This window comes from Somniosus microcephalus, chromosome 19 (genome assembly GCF_052327205.1).
Source record: "Somniosus microcephalus isolate GS21.2 chromosome 19, FLI_Smic_1.0, whole genome shotgun sequence".
NCBI classification, from domain to species: Eukaryota; Metazoa; Chordata; class Chondrichthyes; order Squaliformes; family Somniosidae; genus Somniosus; species Somniosus microcephalus.
Genome location: NC_141005.1, coordinates 80,059,702 through 80,079,315, shown reverse-complemented (window position 1 = coordinate 80,079,315; position 19,614 = coordinate 80,059,702). Strand labels below are relative to the sequence as shown.

Genomic DNA, 19,614 nt, shown 5'->3' with positions numbered 1-19,614 from the left:
TTGCCCTGCTACTCCAAAAGCTGCGCTATAACAGTATCTCGCTGAGACTCACCATTGAAATACATGAAACGGCATGAAGTTGCAGTACTTACATGATGGATACTCACTAAACTCACCGTAAAAAGTTAGGGCTTGTCCATTCCAGTGTAAGTACATTTTTAACACCGTGATAAGTCTTAATTGCTGCCAAACAACCGCTCTTGGACTGAAAAGTAACTTCTCCAAGTGTAGAGTCTCGTTCCTTCAGATTTTAATTATTGTTGGAGATTTCAAAAAATATTTAAATATTTTTTTTAATTCTTGCTTTCTTTGTTATCTCTGTCCCTTAATCCCATCTTTCGTTCCCTCTCTTTATTTTGCTTTCTGTGCATGATTTAGTATTGAATTAACTATTCTAACTTCCACTGACTGGTTCAGACTTTACACGCCTCATAAAGAATTCTTTAATCTGATTGGTTAGATACACAGTTGCTTGCCTTGCACCGTTCGTTAGCTACTGACCACAAAATCTGGGCCATTGTGTAAATACAATCTCATGATGGGTCACAATAGAGCAGTGGGAGGGCCGCCAGCAGGTGGGGCTTTCACACCCAAGTGTCCTGCAGTAACAACAGAAAATGCTGGAAAAACTCAGCAGGCCAGGCAACATCCGTGGAGAGAAATTAGAGTCGACGTTTCGGGTCGAAACCCTTTTTCAAAACTGGAAAGGAAATAAAATAGATCGAAGGCTGGGAGAGAACAAAAGAAGTAAAAGAGACATTAAGAGGTATTCAAAACCAGACGAGATGGTAATAGGACAAGTGGCGACAAAAGACAGCTCAGATTAGGTGTGAAGTGTACTGGCAGAATGAGACAGAGCTGCCATGTGGGAGAGAGAAAAAAAAAAAGGAAAAGGGGGGGGGTAAGGGAACAACTTTGCAGTGATTTCAAAACCAGCAATAGGATCAGGTTTGGAAAGGGCAGGGTAGACAGGCTGTCCAAACCCACAGCAAACTAGAGCACCAATCATTTAGTTTAATGCAAACCCAGTTTTAGGTGCTTAAATGAGTTTGATCTGTCATATTCCTTTTGATTGTATAAACCTCAGCACTGACATTTCCCTGATGTGAACATGTCTGACATGTGAGTTGAAAACATTGATGGTGGACTTTTAGGAACTGGACACAGCCAGGCATTATTACAAGTTCCATAACTAAAGATACCCCATCAGTGAGCTCCTACCCTAAAGTGAGCAATTAAGAGGTCGTGACTCTCATTCCCACAGATAAGGGAGGAGAAGCAAAAGGAGGGTGAAGCAAACACAGACTAGTGAGAGGCATTGAAAGGGATTTGCCCACTCAGATTGCTTATTTATTGAGGTTATGAAACATTAAAGGATACATTGCACCATACAATTATGTGGGGCTAGCCTGGGGTTGGAGGGGCTAACATACAGTTTTGTGATATCATTGGGTTGGGTCACTACAGTATTCTTGTGATCCCTCGAGTAAGGGGTGGTGTCCTCCCATCTTCTCTCATGTATCAGTCTATCCTTCCCTCTTGTAGGGGTGTGTTACTTGTTCCTTGCGTCCTCCAGAAAGGAATCCATTCTGCTTGGTACTTTCCCATTCTTGGCAGAGGCTGTGCATCACACGCTCTGGCTGGGATAGGTCCCACAGTTGCTTATTCCACTTGCTTGTGGTGCAGAGGGTGTGACGTCACCATATCGAGAGATGCATCTTCACACAGCTCACACTGAGAGCTCGAGGTCCTGGGAAACCAGGCCAGCATTTTAAGCATTGTTAATGAATGAGACTTGATCATGTGTTGCTTGATTAAAATAAACTTGTGGGAGAAAAATGGACCATTTGTAAAGCAAGTTTCAAGTTCATCTGATTCCAGCAAAGCAGGTCTAGGAGACAGACAAGGCCAGGGCTGAAAAGGTGCAAAAGTACGTCCAGGAGTAATAGTGAAAAGAGTTTTGAATCTTGACTTCTTGTTTCTGGGATCTGAAGACAATACCGAGCCCCTCAGTACTGTTAATTCAGAAATGTCAGTAAATGAGCTGATGACAATGTCATAGTAGCCGTGCATTTGACAGCCATCCATCCAGACCTGATAGGTAGCCAATGTAAATATTGAGAACAAATCTGCAAAAACTTGTGCTATCTTAATCCCTGCCTCATTAGTGATCTTGGAGTTACAGTGATGCTATTTTTCTCTCTTAGGAAGAGCCAGCAGTATGACTGTAAGTGGTACATTCCTCTAGCTGATCTGATTTTCCAAAATCTGGATGAGTCAGACAACACTCCGACCATTCCACTGGTACCAGACGAAGAATTGGATGCCATGAAAATAAAGATCTCTCAGATCAAGAATGAAATTCAGAGAGAAAAGGTAATTTGACAACAAAGTAAACAGTTTTGAACATAACACTTGCCCTCTCTCTCACTCACACAATCTTTCTCTCTCTCTCTCTCTCATTCTCTGACTCTCTGGCCCCAATATTTACCAAGATGCAGGGTGGGAGTGGGGGCTCTTGTCTGCGGCTGGGAAACCTACAAATACTGGGAAGGCCGAGGTCATGCTGAATTTAACAGCAGGACGTCAATAGCATTTTTTAGAACTCCATTTCCCTCCTGTCAACCAGCCAGATTGAAGGCTTGCTGGCTGCCGGGCGGGAAAGCCAGGGGTAGAAGGCTGCAGCCAGGGACCGCTGGGGACGGACCCGGCAATCAGAGAAGATCGGGTGTTAGTGAGGGGGGAGCTCCGAGTGAGGCAGCAAGGAGGGAGAGATCGCCGCAGAAGATTTGCTTGAGGGGTCAGGAGAAAACACTCCTGCTCCTCCTGGCCCATAAACAGTGCTGGAAAAACACTTAACCTGCTGGATCTGGCAGCCCCCTCTCCTTTCAACTGCCAGGGTTCTGGAGCCCTGGGAAACCTGTTCGTAGCCATTAAATTCAAATGGCTCCCAAAATCTGAAGAATGGAGCCTCATTTAAATATTATAATCACTGACCCGCCTCTCTAGAACGGATTCCTTGGCCAACCGCAAATCCGCCGCAGTTAAACCAAAAGCAGATGTGTTCACGGGAGATTGGGGTTGGGTTTCACATTTTTACCAATTTAACCCTCTTCTGCCTGTTGTGTTGGGTTCAAATTCCCCCATTGACTGTCTCCCACTCCTCACACACACACACGCCCACACACATTTTTCCTGAGGCCTGAAAAGAATTATTATGAAGCTGCCTTGTCTAACATCATCATCCTTCGATGACTCTCCTCCATTATCCAGCTGAGTGAGAGGACCCTCATTTGGTTCAGCTCTTACCTATCCTATTGTAGCCAGAGTATCTCCAGCAATGACTTCTCTTCCCATTCGTTACCTCTGGAGTCCCTGCAACAGTTATGCTTGGCGTCCCCTCCCTCATCTACATGCTTCCCACAAACGACATCATCTGCAGACATGGCATCAGTTTCCACATATATGTTGATGACACTCCGCTCTACCGCTCCACCGTCTCTCTCCGCGCCTCCACCGTCTCTCTCCGCGCCGCCACGTCTCCGCGCCTCCACCGTCTCTCTCCGCGCCTCCACCGTCTCTCTCCGCGCCTCCGCCGTCTCCGCGCCTCCGCCGTCTCTCTCCGCGCCTCCGCCGTCTCTCTCCGTGCCTCCATCGTCTCTCTCCGTGCCTCCATCGTCTCTCTCCACGCCTCCACCGTCTCTCTCCACCGTCTCTCTCCGCGCCTCCACCGTCTCTCTCCACCGTCTCTCTCCGCGCCTCCACCGTCTCTCTCCGCGCCTCCACCGTCTCTCTCCGCACCTCCACCGTCTCTCTCCACGCCTCCACCGTCTCTCTCCACGCCTCCACCGTCTCTCTCCGCGCCTCCACCGTCTCTCTCCGCGCCTCCACCGTCTCTCTCCGCACCTCCACCGTCTCTCTCCACGCCTCCACCGTCTCTCTCCACGCCTCCACCGTCTCTCTCCGCACCTCCGCCGTCTCTCTCCGCGCCTCCACCGTCTCTCTCCGCGCCTCCACCGTCTCTCTCCGCGCCTCCACCGTCTCTCTCCGCGCCTCCACCGTCTCTCTCCGCGCCTCCACCGTCTCTCTCCGCACCTCCACCGTCTCTCTCCGCGCCTCCACCGTCTCTCTCCGCACCTCCATCGTCTCTCAATATGAAATTTGTGGTGGGGGCCAACGATGACAGCTTCAGTTTTCCATTGTTTAGCTGGAAGAAACTGGGGCTTATTGAAGACTGGTATTGGACAAGTAGCCTGACACATAACAACTCACTGCATAAAAAAGTTCCTCCTCATCTCTATAATTCTTTTGCCAATGATCTTCAATCTGTGTCCTCTTATTACCGCCCGTCTGCCAGTGGAAACAGTATCTCCTTATTTACTCTATCAAAAACATATCCTGCACCAAGTTCCACTCACCAGTCACCCCTGTCCTTGCTGACCTACATTTAAAAAAGTCATTCTCAGTACCCGAATGCCTCAAGGTGAAAATTTTCATCCTTAGTGTTTGAAGGCCTTTGTGACCTCACCCCTCCCTTACTCTGTAACCTCCTCCAGACCTACAACCTCCCCTGCCAAACTGTATGTGCCTCTGATTCTGGCCTCTCGTGCATCCCAATCCCCTTGTCCCATCGTTGGCGGCCGTGCCTTCAAGCGCCTAGGTATCACACTCCAGAATTCCCTCCCTAAACCTATCCTCCTCCTCTCTTTTAAACACCCCCTGAAAACCCATCTCTTTGACCCAGCTTTTGTTCGCCCCTCCTAACAGCTCCTTTCTTCACTCTGTTCATGTATGTTTGATGATTGCTTCTGGGACATTTTTCTATGTTAAAGGCGCTATATAAATGAAAGTTATTATGGTGGAAGGATAGTTCTTAAAATGGATACGGAGAGTTCTGTCCTAGTAGAAACAGAAGATAAAAGTCTACCCTGTCTATTGGCTATAAGGTCCCCATGTTACATGAGTTGGGCAGGATCAATCCATTTCCCAGTGAGCATGGGCCCAGAGCCCAAAACAATCCCTAGACTCTCAATGAAGCGGTTTACTTTTTTCTGGTAATACGCTGATTGTTATATTTGTATCAATTCCTTTATGCGCTAGTTTAGTCTAGTCATTAATGGGTTTAATTTATTTAAATAGGTTAACAATTGTGTTAAATTGGCACTTTTACGTGAATGCATAAGCAGTGCACTATCAGAGGAAAACAAATCCGAGACCACAGGATGGGAAATGGATCATCACACTGATAGACCAGAGGCGCTATTGAGGTTGAGGCTGACGCACATTGTTGGACAGGATAGTGAGAGCTTTACTCTGTATCTAACCCATGCCATACCTGCCCTGGGAGTGTTTGATGGGACAGTGTAGAGGGAGCTTTACTCTATATCTAACCTGTGCAGGATTTGCCCTGGGAGTGTTTGATGGGACAGTGTAAAAGGAGCTTTACTCTGTATCTAACCCGTTCAGTATCTGCCCTGGCAGTGTTTGATGGGACTGTGCAGGGGCAGCTTTACTCTGTATCTAACCCGTGCTGTACCTGCCCTGGGAGTGTTTGATGTGACAGTGTAGAGGGAGCTTTACTCTGTATCTAACCCGTGCTGTACCTGCCCTGGGAGTGTTTGATGGGACAGTGTAGAGGGAGCTTTACTCTGTATCTAACCCGTGCTGTACTTGCCCTGGGAGTGTTTGATGGGACAGTGTAGAGGGAGCTTTACTCTGTATCGAACCCGTGCTGTACCTGCCCTGGGACTGTTTTATGGGACAGTGTAGAGGGAGCTTTACTCTGTATCTAACCCGTGCTGTACCTGCCCTGGGAGTGTTTGATTGGACAGTGTAGAGGGAGCTTTACTCTGTATCTAACCTGTGCTGTACCTGCCCTGGGAGTGTTTGATGGGGCAGAGTAGAGGGAGCTTTACTCTGTATCTAACCTGTGCTGTACCTGCCCTGGGAGTGTTTGATGGGGCAGTGTAGAGGGAGCTTTACTCTATCTAACACATACTATACCTGCTCTGGGAGTTTTTGATGGGACAGTGTAGAGGGAGCTTTACTCTGTATCTAACCCGTGCTGTACCTGCACTGGGAGTGTTTGATGGGACAGTGTAGAAGGAGCTTTACTCTGTATCTAACCCGTGCTGTACCTGCCCTGGGAGTGTTTGATGGGGCAGTGTAGAGGGAGCTTTACTCTGTATCTAACCCGTGCTGTACCTGCCCTGGGAGTGTTTGATGGGACAGTGTAAAGGGAGCTTTACTCTATATCTAACCTGTGCAGTATTTGCCCTGGGAGTGTTTGATGGGGCAGTGTAGAGGGAGCTTTACTCTGTATCTAACCCGTGCTGTACCTGCACTGGGAGTGTTTGATGGGACAGTGTAGAAGGAGCTTTACTCTATATCTAACCTGTTCAGTATCTGCCCTGGCAATATTTGATGGGACTGTGCAGGGGCAGCTTTACTCTGTATCTAACCCGTGCTGTACCTGCCCTGGGAGTGTTTGATGGGACAGTGTAGAGGGAGCTTTACTCTATCTAACACATACTATACCTGCTCTGGGAGTGTTTGATGGGACAGTGTAGAGGGAGCTTTACTCTGTAGCTAACCCGTGCTGTACCTGCCCTGGGAGTGTTTGATGGGACAGTGTAGAGGGAGCTTTACTCTGTATCTAACCCGTGCTGTACCTGCCCTGGGAGTGTTTGATGGGACAGTGTAGAGGGAGCTTTACTCTGTATCTAACCGGTGCTGTACCTGCCCTGGGAGTGTGTGATACTTATGGAAACTGTCAGAAATGGTAAAAGTTCCATTCCACAGTACTAACATCCCTCACCTTACAAACACAAAATTCTCAAAGAACTGTTTCAGTAAAGAAATGGTTGTTGCCAAGGATCAGCCTCTGATCCGATTGTGACATGCCTGGGGGTCATTGCTGATAAAATGGATTGTAGGTTATACCAATATTTTTACTTTATATTTATATTCTGCTTGGCACAGATGGACAAATTGTGCATGGTTGGGGGTGTTCATTGTTTATGTTGAGTTGATATATTTCAGGCACTAGCTTGTAACCATTATTGGAACATTAAGCATACTGTGCTGCCTGAAAATCCACATCATAATGCATTACATCACATTCTGTTGAGCCAGGAGGTATGGCTGTCCTTTTGTGTGTGTGTGTGTGTGTGTCAGCCAAAAAATCTCCTTTATAAGATTGCCCTGAAGTTAAGGTGCAATAAATTTTAAGTGCTTTAAGGATATAAGTAAAGTCTATCTGCTGTGTCAGAGACAGTTTGTGGCTCTGGCTCGCTGTCGTCTGTGTCTGTGAGCTGCAGACGGTTTCCTAGACGCCATGTGAAATTGGATCTGGATTAAATTACCCTAAGTCCCCCTCGGCTTTTTCTCTTTAAAAGTTATTATAAAGATTAGTCTAAAAGTGTTGTCAAACAAAGAGACTTACAAAACTGTATGTATTATCTATCATTTTCTTCCAGTATAAATCTTGGATTTCAGCACTTTAAATAACTGCTTAATTCTTTTATAAAGTTTATAGAATGAATTCTCTCATTCTAGTCCTCCCCTTCTATCACGATGATTGGTAGCTGATGCAACTCTTACCACTGTTTACAGGAGAAGATTGAACAATATAATGTTGAGTCTTCAAGTTTGTTTCAAAGACAGCTTCACCTTCTATGTATGTTAGAATTTACTGACGAGAAGGTGAGGGGTCACGTGATATTACAGGATACTTTTGTATTTGTATCCAACGATAGCTGCTGCTGTCAAAAGTTGTAGCTCTTCAGTGTGGGCTGGTATCATGGGCGATGTACTGCAACACAGTGAGTTGGGACACAGTACATGCCTATGATTCACCAAATAATGAATTCCCTATCTCAGGAAGGCGAGGGGTATCAGAGGGAGGCTCAAAGGTGAAGGTCAAGGCACATTTCTACAGAAACCTTTGGGAAGTAAGAGACTCAATCCATTCCACTCCTTTACAATTCCTGTTCAATACAGCAGTATGGATAAAGGCATAGAAAGAGGTAATTTGTCCACCTACTTAGGGTGTTATAGGGGATTCAAAAAAGGGGAGATACTAACCAAAAGAAAAGCTTATATGTGTGTAGTAAAATATACGGGTTGTTGTTTTGGGATAGTAGTGAATCTCCTATGACATTGCTAATGGTTATTCAGAGGAAATGTTATGCCTTTTATCTATATTTGTTGTAACAGCACTACCTCTGGAACACGTACGAATAACAGGAGCTCTTATAATATTATTTTTAAAGGTAGCAGCACCATCCTGTGTTTTAACTTGAATAGTGCCTGTTACCACTAGTTACTGTTGCAATGTTACCCACTAATTTCAGAGGACTGGGTGCTTTACCAGCTCAAAGATTTAAAATCTATTAGTATATCCTATATTTGGTGATAAACTGAATGAATTAGCTATTAATTACATGGTCCCACAAGTTAATTCTGTCTGCAGGTGTTGTCCTTCTAAGTAGGCCTGGCCGTAGGGCAAACGGAGGTTATTGAGGTCGAGTGGCGAAGGGCCATGGAGGGATTTGCAAACTTCAGTTACAGTGTAATTTTCATAACCTATATTGTTTTAATATCTGGGAATTGACAGATATTGGGCTTTTCAATAAAACTTTCCACCCATTCTAAAGTTGCAGCTCTGAAGGTACTGGTCTTGATTTTGTGGTTTATTTTTGTTTACAGAGAGCCAATAAAGGCAGCAAAGTGATTGAACGGCTGAAAAAGAAATTATCAGAACAAGAATCACTGTTGCTGTTGATGTCTCCAAACATGGCTTTCCGAGTGCATAACAGGCACGGCAAGGTGAGTGTCATCATGTACAGTCACTGGGACTGGACATTACAAACCCCTTATCCACACTGACTGGGACATACTCAAAAAACCTTGAATGATTTTGAGTGAGGATTAAGATAGTACTTCCCAAACTATTCCCTATCTTGCTGTCAAACTGTTCACTAGAATGTGTGTGACAGTGGTCCAGGAATGAAGGTTTCTGGATTTTCATCTTTCGGCCTCCACATAGTGCATTCACCACAGCAGTATGATTGAAGTCAGAAACTCAGCACATTGTGGCCACAACCCACATCCTGTTACTCTGTGGTTCAACCCACTACAGTCTGATTTCTCTAAAAGGTCATATTTGAATATGATTGATAGGCTGAGCCTAGAATCTCCTGGATGTGGGTCCACAGCAGAAACATTTTGGACTAAATTGAATGCAAACAGCTGAGACGATATAGACCAGGAAAGAACATGGAGAAAATTCAGAATAAAGCATATCAATTCCCCACACGTATTTTCCACTTTTTATGTTTTTCTCCCACGTGAGAGGCGCCCATTCTGCTTCTTAGATAATGGTTTAGGGTGCGTGTCTGAGTAGTTAGACTGCTAACTTGCCCAGTTTGTAGGGCTGTGTTATATATGTTGATAAAGTGTACTATTTTATGGTGACCTCTTGAGCATGTGAGATTGTTCTCTATCTGTAGAGCTATGTATTCCTGATATCATCAGATTATGAAAGGGCTGAATGGAGAGAAATCATTCGGGAACAGCAAAAGAAATGTAAGTGATTTTATTTCATTTCTGCAAAGATTGTTAGACAAAGTCCACAATACAACATTGTAAGCGTCCCAGTGGCTTGTAGATAAAACACTTCCCAGTATAGCTCTAAACTGTTGTGGTAGATTCAATTGTTGCCAGAGTTGATTTTTTTAAATTTACAATATTACTGTAATACTAGATTCATGTATAAGGGATTACCTCCCAAGGCTCACACAGGATTTTTTTTCTCAACAATAAAAGCCAGCAGTTTAGAACAGATCTGGCTTGAAACGTGAATTGAAAAGTTAATTATTTATACAAAGGCAGACTCGTTACGTATAACCTCAAACATCGCATGTTGTTGTGAGAGGATGACTCCCTGTAACATCTGATAACCCAGGGTGTCATTTTATTCTGTCGTTAACTCTGTTTCTCCACAGATGCTGCCTGACCTGCTGAATATTTCCAGCATTTTCTGTTTTTATTTCAGATTTCCAGCATCTGCCGTATTTTGCTTGTTGCTGTCGTTCTATTCTGTTTGCATTGTGCAGGGTTTAGCCAGGCAGGTGCTCGGGAGAATACATCCACCATATTATAGGGGTAGGCTCTCAACTCTGGGTAGTAACTCTGATTGACAACTTCGGCAGAGCCCATTAAAGAGGCAGTCACACGCACACTCTCTCTTGCCTCTCCTTCTGTCCCTCTATTTCTCTCCTTCTATCTCTCTATCCTCTTCTCTCTCCCCTTCTCTCTCTCCCCTTCCCTTCTCTCTCTCCCCTTCCCTTCTCTCTCTCCCCTTCTCTCTCTCCCCTTCCTTTCTCTCTCTCCCCTTCCCTCTCTCTCCCCTTCCCTTCTCTCTCTCTCCCCATGCTTTCCTTTCACTCTCTCTTCCTTCCCTTTTTCCCTTCCCTTCTTTCTCTCCCCCTTCCCTTTTCTCTCTCTCCCCATGCCTTCCCTTCTCTCTCCCCTTTCCTCCTCTCACCCTTTCACTTTTTCCCTTCCCTTCTCTCTCTTCCTTTCTCTATTTTCTCTCTCTTCCCTTCCCTTCTCTCTCCCCATCCCTTCCCTTCTCTCTCCCCATCCCTTCCCTTCTCTCTCCCCATCCCTTCCCTTCTCTCTCTCCCCTTCCATTCTCTCTCTCCCCTTTCCTCCTCTTTCTCCCTTTCACTTTTTCCCTTCCCTTCTCTCTCTTCCTTTCTCTATTCTCTCTCTCTCTCTCTCTCTCTCTCTCTCTCTCTCTCTCTCCCCTTCCCTAGTCTCTCCCCTTCTGAGTCTGAGGAGCTCCATGCCTGTAGTACACAATTAGTAGCTGCAGCTTTAAAAGGAGTACCTGCCTCCAGTGAGTCATAGAGTCATAACGGCACAGAAGAAGGCCATTCGGCCCATCGAGTCTGCGCCGGCTCTTTCGAAGAGCAATCCAGTCAGTCCCACTCCCCCGCTCTTTCCCCATATCCCTGCAATTTTTTCTCCTTCAAGTATTTATCCAATTTCCTTTTGAATCTGTTTCCACTACCCTATCAGGCAGTGCATTCCAAATCCTAACCACTCATTTCGTGAAAAAGTTTTTCCTCATGTCGCCTCTGGTTCTTTTGCCAATCACCTTAAATCTGTGCCCTCTCGTTATCAACCCTCCAGCCGTTGGAAACAGTTTCTCTTTTTTTTAAATTTGTTTATGGGATGTGGGCATCGCTGGCAAGGCCAGCATTTATTGCCCATCCCTAATTGCCCTTGAGAAGGTGGTGGTGAGCTGCCATCTTAAACCGCTGCAGTCCGTGTGGTGAAGGTTCTCCCACAGTGCTGTTAGGGAGAGAGTTCCAGGATTTTGACCCAGCGACGATGAAGGATCGGCGATATACTTCTAAGTCAGGATGGTGTGTGACTTGGAGGGGAATTTGGAGGTGGTGCTGTTCCCATGTGCCTGCTGCCCTTGTCCTTCTAGGTGGAAGAGTTCGCGGGTTTGGGAGGTGCTGCCGAAGAAGCCTTGGCGAGTTGCTGCAGTGCATCTTGTAGATGGTACACACTGCAGCCACAGTGCGCCGGTGGTGGAGGGAGCGAATGTTTAAGGTGGTGGATGGGGTGCCAGTCAAGCGGGCTGCTTTGTCCTGGATGGTGTCGAGCTTCTTGAGTGTTGTTGGAGCTGCACTCATCCAGGCAAGTGAAGAGCATTCCATCACACTCCTTACTTGTGCCTTGTAGATGGTAGAAAGGCTTTGGGGAGTCAGGAGGTGAGACACTCGCCGCAGAATACCCAGCCTCTGACCTGCTCTTGTTGCCACAGTATTTATATGGCTGGTCCAGTTAAGTTTCTGGTCAATGGTGACCCCCAAGATGTGGATGGTGGTGGGGGATTCAGCGATGGTAATGCCATTGAATGTCAAGGGGCGGTGGTTAGACTCTCGCTTGTTGGAGATAGTCATTGCCTGGCACTTCTGTGGCGCGAATGTTACCTGCCACTTATCAGCCCAAGCCTGAACATCGTCCAGGTCTTGTTGCACGTGGGCATGGACTGCTTCATTTTCTGAGGAGTTATGGATGGCACTGAACACTGTGCAGTCATCAGCGAACATCCCCATTTCTTACCTTTATGTTGGAGGGAAGGGCATTGATCCTCAATTACTCCTGCAATCCTACACTTTGCTGCAGTCCCCTGTGCTGTCCTTTAGCTCACGGTGCCAGGCTCAGGCACACTTAGCCACCCTTCTGCCCTGCAGTGAATCCAGCTGCCCCTCAAACTCAGAAACCCTCAGCATGACTTTGAGCAGCTGTCGGCACTTCCTGCAAATATGGGACTCGGGGACATATGAAGCGTCCTGAAGTTCCCACATGGTACAGGAATTGAAGGCTATGGGTCGTAGCTGTCCCTCCATTCTAATTAGAAACTTAAAATAAACTACTTAGCTACAAGGTGATTTATATAATTGCTGTTAACTAGGTCTAAACTACACTGCAATTTTTGTGTTCACTTCTCAAAGCAAACTACCCAAAGACTAAATTATTTACTCAAGCTTAATACAAAGAACCTAAACATTAGATACTTAACAGACTCCTCGGGTTCTGTGGCTCCACTCCTTCTTTTGAGTTGGACATGAGAAACTGCCTCCCTCCTCTCCACCCAATTCCTACTATCGCCAAATTCTCAGCTTCCACTCTGCTTGCAATCCACTCCGATTGCGATTTAGCCAGCTCTGTCTCCAAGCTCTCTGCTTTTTTCTTAGATAATTAGACCTTTCCTTGCACCCTTTTGCTCAAAAAATGTTGCCTTGTAAGTTGCTGGAAGTGCATGGCCAGGGCATCTGGGACCTTAGTGAACAGTGGACCAACAGTCTATATCGTTGACCAATGAGGTTTAAGGACTAAGAAATAAACAGCGCTACGTCTGAGAGAAGGGTGAATTAGAGTCAAATCAGGTACGGCAAGAGAAATAAAGATTTGCACTAAGAGAGAGGAAAAAAGAGACAAAGAAAAAGTAAGAAAAAACATTTAAAAATTTAAAATTTGACTTTTATAAAAATCTCCAACAAATGACTACTTGAAAGAATGAGATTCCGCTGTTTTAATTGTTCACTTTCTGGGCCAGTGAGGCTGATTGGCAGTCATTAACAATTATCACAACATTAAAAGGGTACTTGCACTGTTAATTACTAGACTTAACTTTCTGTTGCAAGTTTAATGGGCCATTAATGTGCAAATGCACCAACTTCATAAAAATCACAGGGAGGTTAAGGGCGAGATGACCTTTTCACGAAGCTAACAGCGGAGCGGTGAAAATCTTCAGCAACTTGTAGCAGTTCACAATTCACAGGGTATCTCTTCCTCACCACAAGTTGCTGGCTGATGTGCACATTAATAACGACGTGTGTCGTTCACATGCCGTTATTTTTTTCAGCAGATTGCAGGCCATTATCTTCTGCCTTCAAGGAGCCTACTGGCACTGTCATCGCTCACGCATGGAGAATGATGTAGCAGAAGGCAACTAACACTAATGGAGCCACACCCCAGCAGCAATCGACACCTCCAACAGGAAATAATTGGAAAATTTTAATTCAAGTGTTAATTGATGTTCATAAGAATTCTTAGCAAAACAACGAGTTTGAATGATCAGTCCTACATATTTGGCTTCTCAGAATGTTCCTCAATCCCTTCTCTACCCAGAAACACAATTGTCTTTCAAACCCTGTTATGTTGTTCTCTTCAGTGGCCTTTCCTAGTATAAGTTTGTCATATCATATTTTGATATTCCTAAAATCAAAACAAAAAGATGTGTTTTTTATTGTCTTTCCAAGTCCTGCTGCTAATGATGTATCTTCAGTACAATGGCTAAAAAGTCTTTCCTTTGTTTCAGGTTTTAAGAGTTTTTCCCTCACCTCCGTTGAACTACAGATGCTCACAAACTCCTGTGTGAAGTTACAAACTGTTCACAACATTCCATTAACCATCAATAAAGAAGGTAAGCAGCAAAGAATGTCTTTGTGATAATCTGAGCACGGCTTTGTATGAGATGGGCCCTAATGGCATTCTGCCATGTTTCCTCTTAGAGTATTTACAGCACAGAAACAGGCCATTCAGCCCAACAGGTCTATGCTCCACACCAGCCTCCTCCCACCCTTCTTCATCTGATCCCATCAATATATCTTTCTATTCCTTTCTCCCTCATGTGCTTAAATGCATCTAGGCTATTCGTCTCAACTACTTCCTGTGGTAGCAAGTTCCACATTCTAACCACTCTCTGGGTAAAGAAATTTCTCCTGAATTCCCTATTGGATTTATTAGTGACGATCTTATATTATGGCCCCTTGTTCTGGTTTCGCCCGCAAGTGGAAACATCTTCTCTGCAGCTACCCTATCAAACCCTCTTGACCTCCTATCAGGTCACCCCTCAGTCTTCTCTTTTCAGTGTCAGCCATTGCTCAGTTGGTAGCATTCTCGCCTCTGAGTCAGGAGGTTGTAGGTTCAAGTCCCGCTCCAGAGGCTTGAGCACAAAAATCCAGGGTGACACGCCAGTGCAGTTCTGAGGGAGTGCTGCACTATTGGAGGTGCTGTTTTTCGGATGAGACGTTAAACCGAAGCCTCATCTGCTCTCTCAGGTGGATATAAAAGATCCCATGGCACTATTTTGAAGAAGAGCAGGGCAGTTATTCCCGGTGTCCTGGCCAATATTTATCTCTCAATCGACATTGCAAAAAAACAGATTCGCTGGTCATTATCACAGTGCTGCTTGTGGGACCTTGCTGTGTGCAAATTGGCTGCTGCGTTTCCTACATTATCAGGCGTCCCATCCAAATGACTACACTTTAAAAGTACTTAATCGGATGTTAAGCGCTTTGGGATGTCCAGAGGTCGTGAAAGGTGCTATATAAATGCAAGTCTTTTTTTCTAGAGAATAGAGACCCAGACTGTTCAGTCTTTCCTGAGAAATGTAACCTCACTTCCAAACACTGATTCACATCACCACTAGGGGGTATTAATCAGCTGTGGCATTGGTGTTAAAAAAGTTACAGTTTTTTCAAATCCCAAGGAGATCTCTTGCGGCTCAGTCTGATTGTTGCCAGTGTAGAAACTCGCTGTTGGTTGTCTGTGATTTCCTTGGTCTCCTCTGTGTATTTGTTATGCATGCTCTCAAATCACAATTCGTGCTTGATAATGATGACGTTGCATTCACAAAATTGATGAATGTTGAATGATCCTCATCCTCTCAGCAAAGTAAGATGTAGGGTGGTAATTGGTTTTCAAGGGAGCAAAATGATGGGGGCAGGGGGAATAGAACACTTTCACCTTAAGATGCTGCAGAAGTTGTTTCTATTTAGTGTTTTTATTCTAGTGCGTGTTTAGTTTTGATTCCAGGAATGTGGCATTTACACTGCACAATCTGGCTCTCTTGTAGCAGAATTACAGACCCACCGAAGACTTGGGTCTGTGACCTTGCCTGTGGCAAGGGAGCCAGATTCAGTACTTCCAGCACTGAAAGCTGACTCTCAGACTCTGGTCTTCCAGAATCTAACCTAAATGTTTAAAAGCATCTTTTGGCCATTAACACTTGGATTACCTAGTTTTGTTGCAAATCATTCTAAAAAGAACAATAACTTGCAAACTGGCCAGTTAGTAAGATTGTTCAGCAAATTGTAAAGGTACTGTCATTAGTGTTTATATATTTTTTATTAGTTTATGGGATGTGGGCATCGCTGGCAAGGCCAGCATTTATTGCCCATCCCTAGTTGCCCTTGAGAAGGTGGTGGTGAGCTGCTGCCTTGAACCGCTGCAGTCCGTGTGGTGAAGATGCTCCCACAGTGCTGTTAGGGAGGGTGTTCCAGGATTTTGACCCAGCGACGATGAAGGAACGGCGATGTATTCCAAGTCAGGATGGCGTGTGATTTGAAGGGAAACGTGGAGATGGTGGTGTTCCCATGCGCCTGCTGCCCTTGTCCTTCTAGGTGGAAGAGGCCGCGGGTTTGGGAGGTGCTGCAGTAGATCTTGTAGATGGTACACACTGCAGCCATGGTACGCCGGTGGTGGAGGGAGTGAATGTTTAAGGTGGTGTAAGGGGTGCCAGTCAAGCGGGCTGCTTTGTCCTGGATGGTGTCGAGCTTCTTGAGTGTTGTTGGAGCTGCACTCATCCAGGCAAATGGAGAGTATTCCTTACTTGTGCCTTGGAGATGGTGAAAAAGCTTTGGAGATTCAGGAGGTGAGACACTCTCCGCAGAATACCCAGCCTCTGACCTGCTCTTGTTACCACAGTATTTATGTGGCTGGTCTAGTTAAGTTTCTGGTCAATGGTGACCCCCAAGATGTTGGGGGGATTTGGCGATGGTAATGCCGTTGACTGTCAAGGGGTGGTGGTTAGACTCTCGCTTGTTGGTGATGGTCATTGCCTGGCACTTCTGTGGCGCAAATGTTATCTGCCTCTTATTAGCCCAGGCCTGAACGTCATCCAGGTCTTGTTGCATGCGGGCATGGACTGCTTCATTATCTGAGGAGTTGTGAATTGTGCAGTCATCGGTGAACATCTCCACTTCTGACCTTATGTTGGAGGGAAGGTCATTGATGAAGCAGCTGAAGATGGTTGGGCCTAGGACACTGCCCTGAATAACTCCTGCAGCGATGTCCTGGGGCTGTGATGATTGACCTCCAACCACCACAACCATCTTCCTTTGTGTTAGGTATGACTCCGGCCAGTGGAGAGTTTTCCCCCCGATTCCCATTGACTTCAGTTTCACTAGGGCTTCTTGATGCCACACTCGGTCAAATGCTGCCTTGATGACCAGGGCAGTCACTCTCACCTCACCTCTGGAATTCAGCTCCTTTGTCCATGTTTGGACCATGGCTGTAATGAGGTCAGGAGCTGAATGGTCTTGGCAGAACCCAAACTGGCCATCAGTGAGTAGGTTATTACTGAGTAAGTGCCACTTGATAGCACTGTCGATGACACCTTCCATCACTTTGCTGATGATTGAGAGTAGACTGATGGGGGGGGTAATTGGCTGGATTGGATTTGTCCTGCTTTTTGTGGACAGGACATACCTGGGCAGTTTTCCACATTGTCGGATAGATGCCAGTGTAGTAGCTGTACTGGAACAGCTTGGCTCGAGGCGCAGCTAGTTCTGGAGCAAAAGTCTTCAGCACGATTGCCGGGATGTTGTCAGGACCCATAGTCTTTGCTGTATCCAGTGCGCTCAGCCGTTTCTTGATATCACGTGGAGTGAAACGAATTGGCTGAAGACTGGCTTCTGTGATGGTGGGGACTCAGGAGGAGGCCGATGTGGATCATCCACTCAGCACTTCTGGCTGAAGATGGTTGCAAATGCTTCAGCCTTGTCTTTTGCACTCACATGCTGGGCTCCGCCATCATTGAAGATGGGGATATTCATGGAGCCTCCTCCTCCCGTTAGTTGTTTAATGGTCCACCACCAGTCAGGACTGCAGAGCTTTGATCTGATCCGTTGATTGTGGGATCACTTAGCACTGAGGTTACAGATTGTGGTGGAATATAATGCTGCTGATGACCCACAGTGCCTCATGGATGCCCAGCTTTGAGCTGCTAGATATGTTCTGAATCTATCCCATTTAGCACGGTGGTAGTGCCACATAACATGACGGAGGGTCATCCACTCAGCACTTCTGTGCACGGTGGCATAGTGGTTAGCACTGTTGCCTCACAGCGCCAGGGACCCGGGTTCAAATCTGGCCTCGGGCGACTGTCTGTGTGGAGTTTGCACATTCTCCCTGTGTCTGCGTGGGTTTCCTCCGGGTGCTCCGGTTTCCTCCCACAGTCCAAAGATGTGCAGGTTAGGTTGATTTGGCTATGATAAATTGACCCTTAGTGTTAGGGGATTAAATACGGGGATAGGGTGGGATATGTGTCGGTGCAGGCTCGATGGGCCGAAATGGCCTCTATCTGCACTGTAGATTCTGTGATCTGTGATAGGGTGTCCTCAGTGTGAAGACGGGACTTTGTCTCCACAATGACTGTGCGGTGGTCACTGCTACCAATACTGTCATGGACAGATGCATCTGCAACAGGTAGATTGGTGAGGACGAGGTCAAGTAGGTTTTTCCCTTGTGTTGGTTCTCTCACCACCTGTCGCAGGTCCAGACTGGCAGTTATGTCCTTCAGGACTCGGCCAGCTCGGTCAGTAGTGGTGCTACGAGCCACTCTTGGTGATGGACATTGAAGCCCCCCACCCAGAGTACATTCTGTGCCCTTGCAACTCTCAGTGCTTCTTCCAAGTGGTGTTCAACATGGAGGAGTACTGATTCATCAGCTGAGGGAGGGCGGTAGGTGGTATTCAGCAGGAGGTTTCCTTGCCACGCTTGACCTGAAGCCATGAGACTTCATGGGGTCTGGAGTGGGACAGGACATACCCAGGGATGGTGATGGAGGAGTTTGGGACATTGGCTGAAAGGTATGATTCTGTGAGTATGACTGTCAGGCTGTTGCTTGACTAGTCTGTGGGACAGCTCTCCCAATTTTGGCACTAGTCTGCCGATGTTGGTGAGGAGGACTTTGCCGGGTCGACTGGGCTGGGTGTGCCGTTACCGTGTCCGTAGCCGGTGCCGAGTTCGATGCCGGGTGGTCCGTTCTGGTTTTATTCTTATTGTGTTTCGTAGCGGCTTATTACAACTGAGTGGTTTGCTGGGCCATTTCAGAGGGCAGTTAAGAGTCAACCACATTGCTGTGGGTCTGGAGTCACATATAGGCCAGACAGCAGATTTCCTTCCCTAAAGGACATTAGTGAACCATTTGGATAATGATTCAGCTATGCTGCAGGATCCTTATTGGTCCAGGTGGGAAACTTACTGATGGCGAAGCCACTAGTTTACAGCTGTTCTGTTAAGCAGGTACAGCCAAAAGTTTTGACCCCTCCCCCCTCCACACAATATGTGTGCATATTGACCTACTATACAACTTACAGATATTAATGTTTTCAAACTTGGGCAAGCCAAACTTATTCTGCAAGAAGAAAATCTAGTTGCTGAAAATGGCAATTGTTATATATTCTGAATTACTCGTCACTCTCCTGTGGTGGTGAACATGGGGAGTCAAGACCAAGTGCAGTATTCAGGCCAAGCCGGCTTGGACCAGTGAAGAGAAGGGGCAAAGGGGCAGGTAGGAGGAGAGGGAGAGGAGGTGGATGGAGAAATGGGAAAGAGGTAAGGAGGACAGGGAGGAAAAAGAGGAGCGGAGGAGGGGTAAGGTAGGGGAGAGGATGGAAGAAAGCTTTGTTTACCCAGGATCCAAAATCATTGGGGGTGCGGAGAGTTTAATGTGCTGAGCAGCATTTCCCCTCCCATCTGAGGGAGGGTTTACAAGAGTGGAATTTTGCTCTGGGATTGCCTGCCTTCAGTGCCCCCCCCCTCCTTTGGTGCCATGATTCTGCTTTGATTTGGGGGGGTTGACCTTCAGTTTTGGACAAGCCACTGATTTTCTCTGGGTGGGGGGGTTTCTGTTCTCCATATGAACTTTTATCTCAGTGGGGTACAGTTGTGCTTGAGGCTCAAATTTTTGCTCGGTAGGTGGGGAGCATTCTCCCCAATACCTGGGTTTTGGGCAAA

General features: G+C 46.3%; 1 protein-coding gene across 5 annotated transcripts in view; it reads left to right on the top strand.

The window, feature by feature from the left end:
• Positions 1–19,614, top strand: part of LOC147104952 (breakpoint cluster region protein) — an 859,255-nt gene that overhangs the window by 597,204 nt on the left and 242,437 nt on the right. For all 5 annotated transcript variants that reach the window (XM_085962106.1, XM_085962101.1, XM_085962100.1 and 2 more), the window contains 4 exons: positions 2,208–2,376; positions 8,710–8,829; positions 9,513–9,588; positions 13,910–14,014. In XM_085962106.1, the coding sequence (XP_085818232.1) occupies positions 2,208–2,376; positions 8,710–8,829; positions 9,513–9,588; positions 13,910–14,014 (470 nt within the window). The remainder of the gene's footprint in view (positions 1–2,207; positions 2,377–8,709; positions 8,830–9,512; positions 9,589–13,909; positions 14,015–19,614) is intronic.